The 18,394-nt window shown below is 38.4% G+C and overlaps 1 protein-coding gene across 10 annotated transcripts in view; it reads left to right on the top strand.

Moving 5' to 3' along the window:
• The window catches only part of NPNT (nephronectin), a 99,785-nt gene that overhangs the window by 4,453 nt on the left and 76,938 nt on the right, over nucleotides 1-18,394 (top strand). For 6 of the 10 annotated variants that reach the window (XM_061419468.1, XM_061419466.1, XM_061419457.1 and 3 more), the window contains exon 3: nucleotides 16,155-16,205. The exons of the other annotated variants lie outside the window; for them this stretch is intronic. In XM_061419468.1, the coding sequence (XP_061275452.1) occupies nucleotides 16,155-16,205 (51 nt within the window). The remainder of the gene's footprint in view (nucleotides 1-16,154; nucleotides 16,206-18,394) is intronic. 10 annotated transcript variants of the gene reach the window in all.

The following is an 18,394-nucleotide window of genomic DNA, read 5'->3' as shown; positions in this document are numbered from 1 at the left end:
TTTTATGTCTCTTTATCTTGGAATTAAATTTGCTCTGATACACACTGCCTTGGCAGTTCTGAATTTGAATGAGTTTAAAGACCTTTGAAGAGTCCAGTGGTATGACAAAATCTAAACATCCAAGTGATTGCCTGGCATTTCATTTTCTGTGCAGTAGTTTTCCCAGCAGATACGGGACACTCTAATTTTCTGTAACTTCATTTTGTTTCTGAAAGACCGCACAAGCAGTCAAATATAGTATTTGATAGTATTTATCTTTTCTTTCTTGCATTGGATCCGAGGAAGCTGCAACATGGCATGAGTTAGTTATTGAAATGGTGATAAATGCGTTAAGGTGATCCTTCACAAATCCCAGTTTATCTTAGATTTGATGAAAACTTGAGAGGCAGCATAATGGAGGAAATGTGGACTCTGGAGCTAGACTCCCTGGGTTTAAACTAGTTCCACCTCCTATTAGCTGTGTGACCTTTAACAGATCATTCAGTCCCTCTCTGCTTTGTTTTGCTCATCTCTAAAATGGATCTAAAATAGTACAATACCTCCTAGGACCGTAACAGAGTTGAAGTAAATTATCATTTGTAAAGCATAGAAAACTACTCCAGGTATACCCTATTATGTGTGTCTGGTGAAATTAAATATAAAGGAATACTGGTGTTTACACAGTGTTGTGGGATGGGTCCTTATGTGCCATTAGACTCTTTGTTCTTTATACCGCCTATGTTTTTTAAAAAATGGTTCTGAGATTCTCTTTGTTGCAGTAAAATACAATGCCTTCAGAAAGGGCCAGATGGATCTTTACCGATGGATGCTTCCTTGCCTGTGTTTTATTTTTGCAGAATCTCAGATGGTCCCAGCATCTTTTACCAGTTCAGAGATCCCTCTGTCTTTGTTTTGCTATAAACAGGTAGAGGAATGTGCATGTTGGGGGTGAGTCTGCTCAAAGTGGGAGTGAACAGCACCAAAAAGAGGCTTGTCGGGGACAGAAGGAAAACTCCTGATGGGTTTTAAAGAAAGCTTTTGTGAAATTTAAACCCTTGTCACTATATTTATTCGAGGAAAAGAGACTTGCTATTCTTTAACAGTTACATCTTGTAATGGATTACCTATAAAAATTCCAAACAGCTGCTGGGAAATTTAATGTGAAAAATGTTTTTGCCTTTCTGACCCTTGTATAATCTCAGAGTCCCTTTCCCATGAGGAGCGTTCTCCCTTCCTCAACAAGGTGCCCTGGGTCTCGTTTTTCTGAATGATTCACTTTGAAATTTTCCTTCAAATCAGCCCAGCAAAGCAAAAGGGAGCAATTCCCTCCTGCGTACAGTACCTCCCAATTTATCCCTTAGGAAAGGTGTAAGTTGGGGGAGATCTCACAGGCTAGAGCACTGACCCTGTGATGTCTATTCCATTTGGTTGAGCACATGTGAGATGTTTTGACTCAATATTTATGTGAGTCGAGTATATGTATTTACCCAAAAGATGCTGTATTTCATTTTCACTTGCTGCCCACCTTTTCATGGACGATTCACCTGGCATGGGGCTTGCATTGCTCAGCCTGCAAGTCCAGCCACAGTTCCGCCAGACCTCCCGTCCTTTCCTCTGGGACTAAGAAAGGAGGGACCAGAGATGCTCCCCAGCAGGCACAGGAACCATCCTGCATCCTGCCCATGCCACCCAACATTTCCACCTGGCCAGGGAAACACGCCCTGTTCCAGAAATAGGCAGGTTATGTTTTCACTGCGCTTTCAGAGGTCATACCTGTATCTTCCTTCTATCCTTTGACTCTTTGTTTCATATTCTTGACTCAAACGGATCTCTACATGTTGAGGATTCAGAATTGGAGTTTCTAATTACCTGTCTTGGACTTTACCTTTATTGACTATTGATATAACTCTGGACTGGAAAAGGGAGGTTTCCTAGTATGTTTGCAGCACACCGGATGGGTCTATGTTTACAGAAGCACGTTAATCACTCAGAGGGTCACAAACTACTTGTTACTTGCTCTGTAGTTATTCTGCTTCACTTCCTTAACTTCCCCATCGTGTTAATGAGACATTTCAATTACTTTAACAATTTCTCTGCTCCTAACAAGTGGAGATCTCAGTAATAAAGATTTCTCGGTGTTTCTCTGATTTTAAAAAGCCATGCATGCCGTGGAAACAGTTCTTAACTAAAAGCACAAGACAATTTGAGACGACTGAGTGGAGTTCTGACGTTTGCACCTGATTGGCTATTTAACATTTCTCAGCGGCACTTTCCCAGTTTACCAGTGGATTCTAAGGTGCCCTGCAGCTCTAAATCCCACCTGAGAACTTCCTTTATTTTTTAAAGTATACAGGATCTAGACATTGCATTTCTGTATGGTTGTTTCTCTGTTTCCTGGGAGGTTTGGCTCTCTATGTGGCTGTAACAATAGTGTTTCTGTCGAAAGCACTTTGTAAAGGTGTGAAGAAAAATTCAAAATGCAACTAGTTCTAGGTTTCAACAAAGCTATTAAGTTTCTGAGTTCTTTGGCTGTCCTTGAGCAATTATTCTTAAGACCAGGAAAAACTGTGGGAATTTTGTTATGTTTCTTTGGAGATTTTGGTGAGAAATAAAACCCACACCTAAAGTTTGATTTTACTTTACTAGTTCTAAACCTCATTTCCTCCTACCGTCCCCCGCCCCGAAGTTAGTAAAGGCTGCTGCTGCTGCTAAGTCACTTCAGTCGTGTCCGACTCTGTGCGACCCCATAGATGGCAGCCCACCAGGCTCCCCCATCCCTGGGATTCTCCAGGTAAGAACACCGGAGTGGGTTGCCATTTCCTTCTCCAATGCATGAAAGTGAAAAGTGAAAGTGTAGTCACTCAGTCGTGTCCGACTCTTAGCGACCCCATAGACTGCAGCCTACCAGGCTCCTCTGTCCATGGGATTTTCCAGGCAAGAGTACTGGAGTGGGGTGCCATTGCCTTCTCCTAGTAAAGGCTACAACTGTACAATTGCCATGTAAAGTGAAAATTCTGGATTCTTAAAAGTGCTTGATAAACTTACAGGTTAGTTCAAGGACTAACTCAAGGACTGAGAAACAGTAATTCATTCTGAAACTGTTTTGGAGTTGTACCTCCAATAATTTCATTTGGATAATATGCGTTATGGCTAATGATCGTGGATCACTAGAAAGAATGATGAGCAAATTATTGAATGTATTATTGCTGTATGTCAAATGAAATGGTTATTAGTTGAAGCAGAAAATTTTAATACAGTAAATGAAACACTTAAAATTCATATTTTATTCCTCATTCACATCTGGTTTCAGAAATCCAGCCTCATAAAAGGAACATGATTTGTTCATTTTCGCTCCCTATGTTAGTCATTGATTTCATGTCCCTAGTCACAAAATACATAGATTACACCCTTCTTGGATTATTTGGATTTTGAATCCTTTTTTAAAATAAGAGTAAACGAGAAATACCGGAAGTGATTTTGAAGGCCACCTCTAGTGTTCCCACACTGTTCCTAGTGAGTGCCTTTCCCTTAGTATTGAACAGCTATGGCAGCCTGCACTGGACATGAATCAGCGTTTTATGGATGAAGCAGTTTTCTATACCCATACAACTGTATGCATCCCACCAGGAGTGGCTGGGAATCTCAAGGCGGGCTGTGCTGCTCAGAGCCGTGTTGAAGACTGCCAGCAGGTCCTGGGCCAGCTTAATGGAGTTGAGCATGCTTCACTGTCTTAATGTTTTTCAGCTTCCTCCTCTAATCTTGGGGTGAGAATGCAAAATGTCATGGTTTATTTTTGGAGGTAGGAATAAATGCTAGACTGTGGACCATCTTATAACTACTTTCAGCGCTCAATCTGAATTTCCACATCCTTAGGAAGTAGTCTTCAAGATAAACCAAACCACCCACTTTCCATGAAAAGGTTATTTAAGAATGGCATGTACTTTGGGTAACTTCAAGTGGTCCTGGAATGTAGATTCCACACCAAAATCAACGCTGAAGAAGTTTGACTCTTTCGCATAGGTAGTTTTGGAGGATGAGTCTTCTTGCAAGTCAAGGTTCAGAGAAATTACCTTGTTCGTTCATTCTTTCCCTTGATTAGAACTGGTCTTTATATCTTACTATTGAGAGCTGCTAATTTCCTTAGAAGGCTTCCCAGGTGGTGCTAGTGGTAAAGAACCTGCCTGCCAATGCAGGAGATAGAAGAGACGGGGGTTCCATCCCAGGGTCGAGAAGATCCCCTAGAGGAGGGAATGGCAACCCCCTCCAGTATTCATGCCTGGAGAATCCCCAGGACACAGCCTGCAGGCTGCAGTCCGCAGGGCTGCACAAAGTCGGACCCGACTGAAGCAATTTAGCATGCTCCTAAGATCCCCATTTCAGTTAATCTGGGCGGGTCTTAACCTTTATAGACCAGAAATGTTAGCACTTCTCAGCCTGGGATATCAGGTCAAGTGAAAGGAAGCACTTTAGTGGCTGGAAGTTCAGCTGCTTCGTCTGCCCTCAAATACCTGCCACATGGAGATGCTGCCTGAAATCATCTGCACATCTGGTCCCAAGGAGCCACTTCGGTCCCAGAAACGACACTGTTTCCTCCTTCGAAATTTTTTGATAAGCTTTGAAAAATGTAGGTGTACTCCTCACCCTCCCCTCCTGTGGCAATTGTAATGGTGGTTTTCAGATGTAGAGTTCGTGTTATCTGCATTTTCAGTCAATTGAACCAACCGCATGCATTTAAAATGACAATCCAGTGATGCTGAGTGATTCTGCAGTTTCCTTCGGTGAATAATGGAAGATATCCACAGGGGAGATGAAAGGGAAGAAGAGGAGCATTCTTAGCCTTAATTCTCATTACTTCCCACTCCCCTAACTATAGTGGATATTTTTGTCTTTCTCCCAGCAATTTTGTGCAGGTTTAAAATTTTTTCCCACTAATTTAAAAAATATATATATTTTATTTTATAAGAGTGTGTTCAGGTCCTTAAATACCCCTTGTTAAACAATATTACCAGGTTTTTGTATACTTTTCAGAAATATCTTACATATTTGTGGGCAAACTCCTGTATATCTCCACGCCTACCTCTTTGATGCAAATGAAAGCATGCTATATACCCTATTTACCTTCTTAAAAATGCATCTTGAAGGTCTTTCTTTATCATCAGTACATGAAGCAATTGATCATTTTTTAATGAATGTGTAGTATTCCACCATTGGAGAAGGCAATGGCACCCCACTCCAGTACTCTTGCCTGGAAAATCCCATGGACGGAGGAGCCTGGTGGGCTGCAGTCCATGGGGTCGCTAAGAGTCGGACACGACTGAGCGACTTCACTTTCACTTTTCACTTTCATGCATTGGAGAAGGAAATGGCAACCCACTCCAGTGTTCTTGCCTGGAGAATCCCAGGGATGGGGAAGCCTGGAGGGCTGCCATCTGTGGGGTCGCAACAGAGTCGGACACGACTGAAGTGATTTAGCATTAATATTCCACCATATGACTATGTTATAATTGATTAATCAAAATTCTTCCTGTTCATAAAGTAATGGCATGAAGTAAACCTAGTCTGTACCTTCTTTTTTCATATAATACTACATTTTGGAGGCTAGTTCTTATCAATTCATGTAAGCCTGACTCATTCTTCTAAATATGGATTACCATATTATTGTTCAGTCGCTGAGTCGTGTCCAACTCTTTGCAATCCTATGAACAGCAGCGCTTCAGGCTTCCCTGTCCTTCACTATCTTCTGGAGTTTGCTCAGACTCATGTCCATTGAGTCAGTGATGCTATCTAACCATCTCATCCTCTGCCATCCCCTTTTCCTCCTGCCCTTAATCTTTCCTAGCATCCAATCTTTTCCAATGAATCAGCTCTTTGCATTAGATGGCCAAAGTATTTGGAGCTTCATCTTCAGCATCAGTCCTTGCAATGAATATCCAGGGTTTATTTCCTTTAGGATTGACTGGTTTGATCTCCTTGCTATCCAAGGGACTCTCCAGAGTTTTCTCCAACACCACAGTTCAGAAGCATCAGTTCTTCAGCCTTCTTCATGGGCCAACTCTCACATCCATACATGACTACTGGAAAAACAACAGCTTTGACTAGATGGACCTTTGTTGGCAAAGTAATCTCAGCTTTTGGACACACTGTCTAGGTTGGTCATGTTTTTCTTCCAAGAAGCAAGCATCTTTTAATTTCATGGCTGCAGTCACCATCTACAGTGATTTTGGAGCCCAAGAAAATAAAGTCTGTCACTGTTTCCACTTTTTCCCCATCTATTTGCTATGAAGTGATGGAATCAGATGCCATGATCTTAGTTTTTGGAATGTTGAGTTTTAAGCCAACTTTTTCACTCTCTCCTTTCACCCTCATCAAGAGACTCTTTAGTTCCTCTTTGCTTTCTGCCATTAGAGTGATACATTTTCATATCTGAGGTTGTTGATATTTCTCCCAGGAATCTTGATTCCAACTTGTGATTCATTCAACCCAGCATTTTACATGATGTACTCTGCATATAAGTTATATAAGCAGAATGACAATATACAGCCTTGATGTAATCCTTTCCCAGTTTGGGGCCAGTCTGTTGTTCCATGTCTGGTTCTAACTGTTGCTTCTAGTCCTACATATATGTTTCTCAAGAGACAGGTAAGGTGGTCTGGTATTCCATCTCTTTAAGAATTCCCAAGGTTTGTTGTAATCGACATCAAAGGCTTTAGCATAGTCAATGAAGCAGAAGTAGGTTTTTTTAATTCTCTTGCTCTTTCTATGATCCAGTGAATGTTGGCAATTTGACCTCTGGTTCCACTGCCTCTTCTAAATTCAGCTTATACATCTGGAAGTTCTCAGTTCACATACTGTTGAAGCCTCGCTGGAAAGATTTTGAGCATGACCTTGCTAGCATGTGAAATGAGCGCAATTGTACATTCTTTGGCATTGCTTTTCTTTGGGACTGGAAGGAAAACTGACCCTTTCCAGTCCTGTGGCCACTGGTGAGTTTTCCAAATTTGATGTATTGAGTGCAGCATTTTAACGGCACCACCTTTTAGGATTTGAAATAGCTCAGCTGGAATTCCATCACCTCTACTAGCTTTGTTCATAGTGATGCTTCCTAAGGCCCACTTGACTTCACACGCCAGGATGTCTGGCTCTAAGTGAGTGATCACACCATCATGGTTATCTGGGTCATAAAGATATTTTTTCTGCAGTTCTTCTGTGTATTCTTGCCACCTCTTCTTAATATCTTCTGCTTCTGTTAGGTCCTCGCCATTTCTGTCCTTTATTGTGCCCATCTTTGCATGAAATGTTCCCTTAGCATCTCTAATTTTCCTGAAGAGATCTCTAGTCTTTCCCATTCTATTGTTTTCCTCTATTTCTTTGTATTGTTCACTTAAGAAGGCTTTCTTATCTCTCTTTGCTATTCCCTGAAATTCTGCATTCAGTTGGGGATATCTTTTCCTTTCTCCTTTACCTTTTGCTTCTCTTCTTTTCTCAGCTATTTCTAAGGCCTCTACAGACAGCCATGTTGCCTTCTTGCATTGCTTTTTCTTGGGGATAGTTTTGGTCACCACCTCCTGTACAATATTGCAAACCTTGGTCCATAGTTATTCAGGCACTCTATCAGATCTAATCCCTTGAATCAATTTGTCATTTATACTGTATAATCATAAGGGATTTGATTTAGGCCATACCTGAATGGTCTAATGGTTTTCTCTACTTTCTTGAATTTAAGCCTGAATTTTGCAATAAGGAACTGATGATCTGAGCCACAGTCAGCTCCAGATCTTGTTTTTTGCTGACTGTGTAGAGCTTCTCTATCTTTGGCTGCAAAGAATATAATCAGTCTGATTTTGGTATTAACCATCTGGTGGTGTACATGCGTAGAGTCTCTCTTGTGTTGTTGGAGGAGGGTTTTCCTATGACTAGTGCGTTCTCTTGACAAAACTCTGTTAGCCTTTGCCCTTCTTCATTTTGTACTCCAAGGGCAAACTTGCCTTTTATTCTAGGTATCTCTTGACTTCTCACTTTGGCATTCCAGTCCCCTGTGATGAAAAGGACATCTTCTTTTTTGGTGTTAGTTCTAGAAGGTCTTATAGGTTTTCATAGAACGGATCAACTTCAGCTTCTTTGAAATAAGAAGGCATAGACTTTTTCTATGAAGAAGTGGGTGGTAGGGGCATAGACTTGGATTACTGTGATGTTGCATGGTTTGCCTTGGAAACAAACCAATATCATTCTGTTGTTTTCCAAGATTGCACCCAAGTACTGCATTTCAGACTCTCTTGTTGACTATGAGGGCTACTCCATTTCTTCTAAGGGATTTTTGCCCACAGTAGTAGGTATAATGGTCATCTAATTTAAATTCCTCCATTCCACTGGAGAAAGGAATGGAAAACCATTTCAGTATTCTTGCCTTGAGAACCCCATGAACAGTATGAAAAGGCATATGACACCAGAAGATGAGCCCCTCAGGTTGGTAGGTGTCCAGTATGCTACTGAGGAAGAGTGGAGAAATAGCTCCCGAAAGAAGGAAGAGTCTGGGCTAAAGCTGAAATGCTGCTCAGCTGTGGACATGCCTGGTGGTGAAAGTCAAGTTTGATGCTGTAAAGAACAATATTGCATAGGAACCTGGAATTTTAGGTCTATGAACCAAGGTAAATTGGATGTGGATGCACCATAATTAATTTTAAATTAATTAATTAAAAAATCCCCTGTTTATGTATATTTAGATGGTCTTCAGTGCTTTGTTTTTACAAAATAAGCCGTAGTGAATATCTTTACATATTCATCATCACTATTGTATACATACAGATGTGGGGGAATTGGAGAGTCATTCTGTTTTTATGTAAGTACAGTTACTAAATAGCTCTCATTTTATTTTTATAAAATTTCTTGTATAAAACATGTAACTTATAGGAGATTAAGTCATGGATAATATTACTGAGCGTAAACCTTCCATTCAGTCACTTTCTATTTCGGGCTCCTTAGAAGAGACCTTAAAAGACAAGCAGAATGGATTTATTTCTATGGTTTTATGTCCTACCTTGTTTGGAAGAGGATGTGGTTTCCAGGAACGAGTGCCTTAAAATAGGAAAATAGAATTAACAAAGTCTAGAGGAAGAAAAAAGGGTAGAACAAAATGTAAGATGGGAGGAGAGTTAATAAATGCAGACACGTAAGCCATAGGAGTCAAATTCTGTTGTACAATTTGGCTCTTAGTTTTTCCTAGCCAAAGAGAAAAGGGAATTTTCATTGCTCATATAATTCTTCTTGTTTGTTAGGGAAGAAGCAAGCCCGTTATTTGGGGGAAATTATGGCTTTTACCACATACAGTTCTGAAAGACTTTCATGTGGTATTTAGAGAAGAGGGGTGAATGATGGAGTGGAAGGGGCCACAGCAACATTTTTACCATGAAATAGTGGTGGTTTTGTGAAGCTGTTCCAAAAAAGAAGGCCAGCCTAAGATGAGGCCTTTACTCGAGAAGTGCAGTTCGTAGAAAACTGTTCTATATGCAGCTTAAGAAACATTATACACACTGAGCTGTCCATTTTTTTTCTTTCTTTCTTTTTAAATAAAACAAAGATGAATATTTTTAATGATAAAAGGTACAATGTATGAAGAAGATAGACATCATAAACCATTAGACACCTAACAACAAAGGAACAAAAGATACATACAGCAAAAGTCAGAAGAAATTAGGGGAAAAGAAAAGAGTATATGATCAGAGTAAGACACATTAACATTTCTCCGAATATTTTATCAGGTACAGAAAAAATAAGAATAGGAGCATCTTGAATGATGTCATTAATAATTTAAACATAATAGATTTCTATTTATATTAATTTATATTAATCTTATATCTTACACAAATATATTTAAAATTTTGTTTCTCATATGTTGTTATTAGATGTCCATGGGACATTTAGAAAAACTGGCAAAAAGATACACATTACTAAATTTTAAAAAGTAGAATTCTTTCCTTTTTTTGTGTGTTTGTTTGCCTTAGCATGAATAGAATGCTAGATTTCTAATTTAAAAAATAAGTATGCAACAAGCAACAAAGTTTTACTGCATAGCGCAGGGAATATAGTCAATACCTTGTAATAACCTATAATGGAAAATAATTAAAAAAATATATATATATGGTATAATTTGAGTCACACACTGAGCTTTCTGATGGCTCAGCTTGATTCATTTCAGAATATCTGGCAGCAATGGGTTAACTATGGGATTTTGGATGGACTAATTGGATGAACCAATTAGATTTTGGTTAGACCAGACAGTTTCAAGTTAGGATCTCTAACAATGTCAGGTTTTCTGTAATATTAATTAAAAGCTAACCATATATCTTTACTTTTTTAGTCCATGTATTTTAAGATCAGTCAGCAGTTGATGGAGTTGGTACCTAGAGGCACTGGGAATGGAATACAGATAGATGTCTCCTAGGATCCAGTATCGGAGAAGGCAATGGCACCCCACTCCAGTATTCTTGCCTGGAAAATCCCATGGACAGAGGAGCCTGGTAGGCTGCAGTCCATGGGGTCGCTAAGAGTCGGATACGACTGAGTGGCTTCACTTTCACTTTTCACTTTCATGCATTGGAGAAGGAAATGGCAACCCACTCCAGTGTTCTTGCATGGAGAATCCCAGGGACGGGGGAGCCTGGTGGGCTGCCGTCTATGGGGTCGCACAGAGTCGGACACAACTGAAGCGACAGCACCAGCAGCAGCAGCAGCAGGATCCAGTATAAAGAGGCTCTGCAAAGAAATCAGTGGGAGAATTTTTTTGTATCAATTTTAATGAGTTATTATTTTTGTATTCATTGAACATCAGTGTGAAAGTCATTATCATTTTGTATGTACTTTCTCCTTTTTGTGCAAATTATGACTTGGCATAAGTGGTGAGGCATGAACGCATCATTTATCTTACTTACGCTGTAACATGGAATAAGGGCCAGTGAGCCAAGAAACAACAAAATCTTTGACCAGTGTTCATTTCCCCAAAGCTCCTGATTGTTATACATGTGCAGAGGAGCCAAAATGACTCTTAGTTTTTATTTTAGTTCACCTGGATCTCATGGAAGGCTGCTTTAAATAAGCTACTTAGACCTGAATAGACTCAAAGCAGGGTCTCAGGTCACCATCCAGACATAAACTTAACTTCACTGGGGCCTGAGGAAAGCCTGCCTGGCCTTCCCAGGTGGGGCTAGTGGTAAAGAACCTGCCTGCCAGTGCAGGAGACATAAAAGATGTGGGTTTGATCCCTGGGTCAAGAAGATCCTGTGGAGGAGGAAATGGCAACCCACTCCAGTATTCTTGCCTGGGAAATCCCATGGACAGAGGAGCCTGGCGGGCTACAGTCCATGGGGTCACAAAGAGTCAGACACAACTGAAGTGACTTAGCACACACACACATGAGGAAAGGCTAATTCTCAGGGACTCCTGAAGCTCCAGTGGCACTGGAACCTGAAACTCTGGGACACATGTGCCCAGGAGAATCACTCTGTCTCTCTCTCAAAAAAGAAGAGGACTCACCATGAATCTTGAGAGGGCACCAATCCAGTAAGTCCCCCATCTCTTTAGGAGAAACACAGAAAGGGGTTTTGAATGCCTCTCCTCAAAGATCAGCACCAACCGAGAATCTAACCTGTCCAAAAATTGCCACCTTGTATCAACCTGGAGGGGAGCCAAGGAGTTTACATTGCCAGGGCCAAGATCTTACACTTCTTTGTGGGGATTAATAAATGATCAGTTCTCAAAGAATTAAGCAAAGATAATTTGGCTTGAAAAAATTTAAAAGTGGTATCAATCACTGCCCGTAGCAAAATACTGTTCAGTTCAGTTCAGTTCAGTCGCTCAATCGTTTCCGACTCTTTGCGACCCCATGAATTGCAGCAGGCCAGGCCTCCCTGTCCATCACCAACTCATTAGCATAGGCTTAATGGGATTGACAGTGTATCCCTGGAAATTGACCAGAGCAAACTGGTTGCAAAATATGAATCTAGTTACTTAAAAACTGGTGCATTGCAAGGTACAGAGTTCAGTTAAGTAATGTCAAATATAAAGAAGTTTGTGCATTTTAAATTATATTTAGTGCATTTTAATGCATGAAAGCTTCATTTAAAATTTTCCAGTTTTACCACTCAAGTTACTGCTAGTGCCTAATTCAGATAATTATGGTCATAATATAATTACTAATAAAATTCCTAACAAAGCCAGCATAAAGGAATACATTATAGCCTAGATGTGATAAAGTATTATTATATGTTAAAATAATGTCAGATACCCATGTGTTATTACATATTCTTTCATAAATATTCTCAAGAATTGTAGTTTTACCTTAGCCTATGAAGCACAAGTCAATTTGTTATTCTTATCTGATTGAAGCAAAAAGAGCTATGAATAATTAAGTTGGCTTCTTAGCTTTATTGTAGTTGATTTTGTAGAAGAAACAGTTTTATTTTTAATTATATTTAGCTAGAAGCCCTCATTTTTTTTTTTTGCCATATTTAACCAAAGGCTGGAGACAGTCTTCATAGGTACTAGATGCCAGGGAAATACAAGTTAAGACTAAAGATTTGCTGTAGATGATTCAAATGAGGGTATTCTAGAATCAAATAAAATTTAAAACTGAACATTTAATTTGGTCAATATGTCTTTAACTGTCCTGTAGATTAACGATATAAATTCTCCAAATCTGACATTGTTTTCCTATTATAACATCATTAAATCACAAGGTTAAAGTTGTCTTTTGTAAATATTACTGACTTATTTTCAACTTTTAGGAACTATGTCATCACAGTTAAAATTTGCACTGATGTACACAAATGAAGAAACTAATATTTTTGGATTTATGCTTAACTTTGCTGAAAACAATGCTGTTTTATAAAACTTTAGCCTTGTTTTCATAGATCAGAGTTTTCAAACTCAGTTTCTATGAAAAATCCTTAAACGGTCAGAGAAACTAACTAGCACAGAAACTAACTCCTAGGATAGACTTTCTGAATATAGCTTCATGCCACCCAAAATATTTTTCTAAAGCCTTTGTGACCTCCTGTTTTCTTTCACTGTTAAGGTTTTGTAGGTACTTGAAATCTACTGTCCAAATGCTTTCATGCCAACAAATAGCAAGTAATAGAAAAACACAAATTGCAGCTTACACTTAAATGTATTTTTTTAATATACATGGGTTAGGGTACATGATTTTATATAATTTACTATGGCGATAGTTTCTACTAGATAAATTGTCCTAAGTTCATCTGATTACATAAATATTTCATGGTGTTTCATATTGATAAGGTTAGTTTCAAGTTCTTTTGTCCCTTAGATTGTTTTTAAATCACTGATGAATTAAAAAGTTCATTACATCTTTGTGTATGGTCCAAAATTAAGATATCCCCCTGCATAGCTTATTTCCTAATTAAGGCAGAATTGTGGGGTTTTTTTGTTTTGTTTTTTAAGCAATTAAAAGGGGGGAGAAAAGGGGTGGGGCGGGGATAAAAAAAAATAAATAAAATAAAAGGGGGGAGAAAATACAAAATTATGAAGAGATAATTTGTAGATTTGTTAAATGTTCTGTTCTCTAATCTTGTGTTGAGGTTTGATGAATTTTGTAACTTAAATACTTATAAAAGAGTGGAAAGATTCCAGATTGTTACTCAAAATTCTATTCATGGGATCTGTTGTCTTGGATGTTGCTTTAATAAACATGCAGAGTTGGAGAGTTGTCTATAAATAGTGTTTCCTGGGCCAATATTAACTTTTTTGACAATGAGAGATACATGAAATTTTGGGTTGGGACATAGAGAACATCTTAGAGTTACTGCTTTTTCCAGCTGGAGATTAGGGTTGGAAGATAGAGGTGCAAAGTCTGGGAGGACCAGTCCCTTTCATCTGGGAGCCTGGATTTATCACCTTGAAGGAAGTGCGTGTATCATGCTTCAGAGGCTGTGTGATGATACACCATAAGATAGGGATCCCTTTGGATAATACAGAGGCTCAATTCCTTTGGGTTTCTTATCCCTTATTTTCCCTAACTCTGTCCAGGGCCCAGAATGGACTCCAAATCTGTGACCTGTGTTTAGCAGGCAAGAAAAGACATCCCCAAATTGTTTAGCTTCTCTGGTTTATGTTAGTTACAATTTTATAAAGTCATCAGAGTGCTTACGATGTTTAAGGATGCCTAATAATCACGGAGACCTGTCTGTAAAGTCAGAGTGTCACTGGGAACCTCAGGTGAACTGAAGCAGTGGTCTGGGGCAAGTCTCAGGAGAGACTTCTGCAGTTGAGAATTCTCACTGGGTGGCTTGGAGCTGGCAAGATTGCATGTATTAAACACTGTGGCTTTTTATAGTGGCTGTTGGAAAACTGATCATCAGGAGAAAATGGACAGGCGTTTCTATATTATGTGCTACGAATGAATTCTATTTTAGTGCTTTTCACCGTGGGGTTTATACCACACAAAAAGTACATGTAGGGCATTTTTTTTGGCAGCTTTCACAAAAATTGTGGTGATGGTTGCCTATGAACATTTCCTTACACATCATTAGAGAATAGATTCCAGAAACTTCCTGGAAATAATTACTCCAAGTTTAACATTGCTTTGATTTAAAATGCAGTTTTGTATAGTTTTAAAATGCAAATTTTAGAATATGGGACCTCGGCTAAAATTTCATTCTGGAAGTCTTATTTAATGGATGTAGATACCAATACCATAAAACTTGCTAAATCTATGTGTGTCAACACTGATTTAAGTGAAGTAGGAGAAATGTGACCCAACTAAGATATTATGAGACAAAAATAAACTATACAGAACTGTTTGGCTGCTTGATACTAACATAACTAGTTAGAAAATAATGATGTTTGCTATTCTTTATTAGCTTATTTCACCTTTATTTTAAATCATTTAATATTTTTTCTTGATAGATTATTCAAAATTGACATTTAAAGAGTATTAAAGAAACAGTATCCTTTTATATTTTTCCTTCTCATACATAACCATAGTCCTGGTTTTCCTTAATATGTGATCCAGAATATAATTTGCAATTTATGCTTCAATATATTTTCAGCTTTTTGCTTAGATTGTGCCTGATATATTTCATTATTTTAAGAAATGTATCAAGATCAGGAGTTCTTTTAAAGTTAGGAACAATAACAAAAACAACATGCTAACTTGTAAACCCAATGGACATGAAAATAATACTCTAAAAAGCAAATGTTATGTGTGCCTTTAAAAGTATAAAACAATCATTCTGGATCGATAAACTGCTACTTTGAGTCAAATTGGACTTACAGTTTTTTTCTTCTGATACTACCCCAAAGAAGGCTCTATTCACCTCGCTTTAAATTATACAAACAAATAACACAAATGGACAGTTAAAGTGAATATTTTATGCTTTAAAGAAGACTAATATTTTATGCTATAAAGGCATGATCCAAAAGAGAAGTAATAAAATCATCTCTTCCCTTACCTCTAGGATTTCTAGGCTGGTCGAACCCTGACCATTACTAGTAGTGTTTCAAGTTTCTTCCATTTACTTTCATTATACTGGGTTATTTGTATCTTCGAGTGAAATGGCTGAGCTTTCCCTCTAATTCCTGTTGCTATTGACAACCAAAGCAGCCATGCAAGAAGAAAATGCTGTGGAAGGAAAAGAAAAAAAAACCTTAATATTCCCTTCTCAAAGTTGGAGAGAAAAGGGAAACACAGTATGTAAGAAACAGGTAAGTAAAAAAAATATCAATTTAAAAAACTACCAGCCTTGGTTACTAATTGATCAAAAGTTTTAATTTTTTTTCAGATATTTTGTCCAATACTCATTTAAATAAAAGGATACTGTCTCTTGGAACCAAACATTAATATTCTGAAGATTAAAAATTGGACTGGAAGGTACAATGTCGTTGAGGTCTGAAATATTTTAATTTAGAATTTGAACTATGAAAGAATAGCACAACTTCAATTATTGGTTAATATTTTTGTTACAGAATGTTTTTTAATGACAAAATGGTGACTAAAATATTACTATTTTGAACATGTCCTAGATTTTTTTTGTTTGTTTCAGAAAAGCACTGAAAGTTGCAAATATGTAAGTCTCCGGGAATGTAACAAGTTGATAAATACCCAAGTCCAGCCTCCTTACAGAGAAAAGATCTGGAATTTCTTTTTTTGGACATTTGTTTTGCAGCTTTCTACGTCTTAAGGCAGAGAATAGCCAGGATAAGGTGCCAGCTCAAAGGTTAGATGAACATTTTTTTTGAAATAATTTCAGCTAATCTATGTCTTGAAAGGCATACTTCTAAATAATAACTTTGTAAAGTTATTAATAAAACTTAACACTAGTTGTGTTCTTGAGTTGCTTTTTGGGGGGAAGCTGTATTCCTTAGAGATGTGTTTATTCTGTTCATAATTTTGTTTTCAGTTCTTACATTAAACTTTTCCATTTCAGTTTATAATTCCTTTCTTCTGTTTTACGAATCTAATAAATTGACCTCCATTCTAACCTAAAGGACAGTTTATATTTTTAATACTTAAAGAAGCAAATAAAAAAAAAAATCCACCAAATGAAATTACTAACACCATCCTATCATTAACCTGAGGGAATTGTGTCTCGTATTCATTAATTCTCCATGGAAAAATCAGGTAAGAAATATTTTTATTGTATAGCATATGTAAGATGTTGTACTAGCACCTAGGAGTGTTCATGCTATGATTTTGGTGCATAAGGAATTTCTTGTTTTAAATATTTTTGAAAATGAACAATGTCACCTGACAAATCATCCTTATGATACTTAACTGGAAATTTTTGGTGAAATATGTGTAATTCTGTTTTATGGATTTGGTACCAAAAAGACAATGTACTTTATACTTTTACATGTCAGAGAAAGTGTCTTTAAGGGGAGATTTTAATAAAACCATTTGGGAACAAGCTTGATAGTTATAGAAATAAATGTTAAGACTTTTTCTGTTCAGAGAGACTTAAAAAATCAAAGCATGTGTATCTTTTATTTACTGTCAGCTGTAGGATTAACTATCAGAGCTATGGCTGAAGTTAAGGAGTCAGTGCCAAAGAATATAATTTGGGTTTTGTCCCCAACACATGTGGGTTCAGGACTCTTTCCTGTGACTCACCAACTATGACATACTGCTGCTGCTAAGTCGCTTCAGTCGTGTCCGACTCTGTGCGACCCCATGGACTGCAGCCTACCAGCCTTCTCTGTCCATGGGATTCTTCAGGCAAGAACACTGGAGTGGGTTGCCATTTCCTTCTCCAGTGCATGAAAGTGAAAAGTGAAAGTGAAGTCGCTCAGTCGTGTCTGACTCTTAGCGACCCCATGGACTGCAGCCTATCAGGCTCCTCCATCCATGGGATTTTCCAGGCAAGAGTACTGGAGTGGGGTGCCATTGCCTTCTCCCATGACATACTAGATATTTTATTTAAGTTTTCTGAGCCACGGTTTCCTAATCTTTAAACCTACTGGCAGGATTGTTGCTGGCCATAAGGAGAAAGCCTCCTTCTCATGAAGAACAGTTCTTGATAAGTGTTTGAACTTTGAAATGGTGTTTTACCAGGGTCCATGATAGCATCCTTGGTATATAGCATGTTTTAAATTACATTTTGTTTACCATGCCCATCATTTGGAAATAATCCATTGGAAATAGTAGAAAATTTCTCAAATTATTCATGTCTAAAGTAAAAATTGTCATTGGATAACTGCCTGTGCTTCTGAACCATTTCTTTTCCACTTCTTTAATAACATCCATTTGCAGATGTCAGAATGAGGTACGGTTTTGGTTACCTAGCCCAGGAAAAAGGAACTGGAAGAATTGAATTGTAGAATTACATGTAGAATTACTTAGAGATTTATTTGACACACATTTGAGAGCTTACTAAAGGTAAGGAGCTAAGTTAAGGGCTGGGAGAGAGACCTTTAGTAAAAGTTTAATCCAAGTTTAGTAAAACATGGACTCTTGCTTAGGAGGAGCTGATTTGATAAGTGAAGTGAAGCCGCTCAGTCCTGTCTGACTCTTTGCAACCCCATGGACTGTAACCTATCAAGCTCCTCAGTCCATGGGATTTTCCAGGCAAGAGTGCTGGAGTGGATTGCTATTTCCTCCTCCAGGGGATCTTCCCAACCCAGGAATTGAACCCAGGTCTCCCACATTGCAGGCAGACGCTTTACCGTCTGAGCCACCAGGGAAGCCCTTCGATAAGATGATTGTTTCTTATTCCTTCCTGGATTCTAAAGTAGGCAAGAGTTAGGGATTAAAGAGCTGAGGCTGTTTAGAGGAAAAACTACTGCCGGAGTGGATCAGGGAAGATTTCACAGACTCAGTGGGCTTCAGGTGATTCATTCATTCAGTAGCTACATACTGAGGGCTATCCCCTGTCTCATTCTGGGCCAACCACTGCAGACATCAGTAAGA

Source organism: Bos javanicus, chromosome 6 (genome assembly GCF_032452875.1).
Source record: "Bos javanicus breed banteng chromosome 6, ARS-OSU_banteng_1.0, whole genome shotgun sequence".
Classification (NCBI taxonomy): Eukaryota; Metazoa; Chordata; class Mammalia; order Artiodactyla; family Bovidae; genus Bos; species Bos javanicus.
Note: the sequence above shows the minus strand (reverse complement) of the source record. Positions and strands in the feature narration are given on the sequence as shown.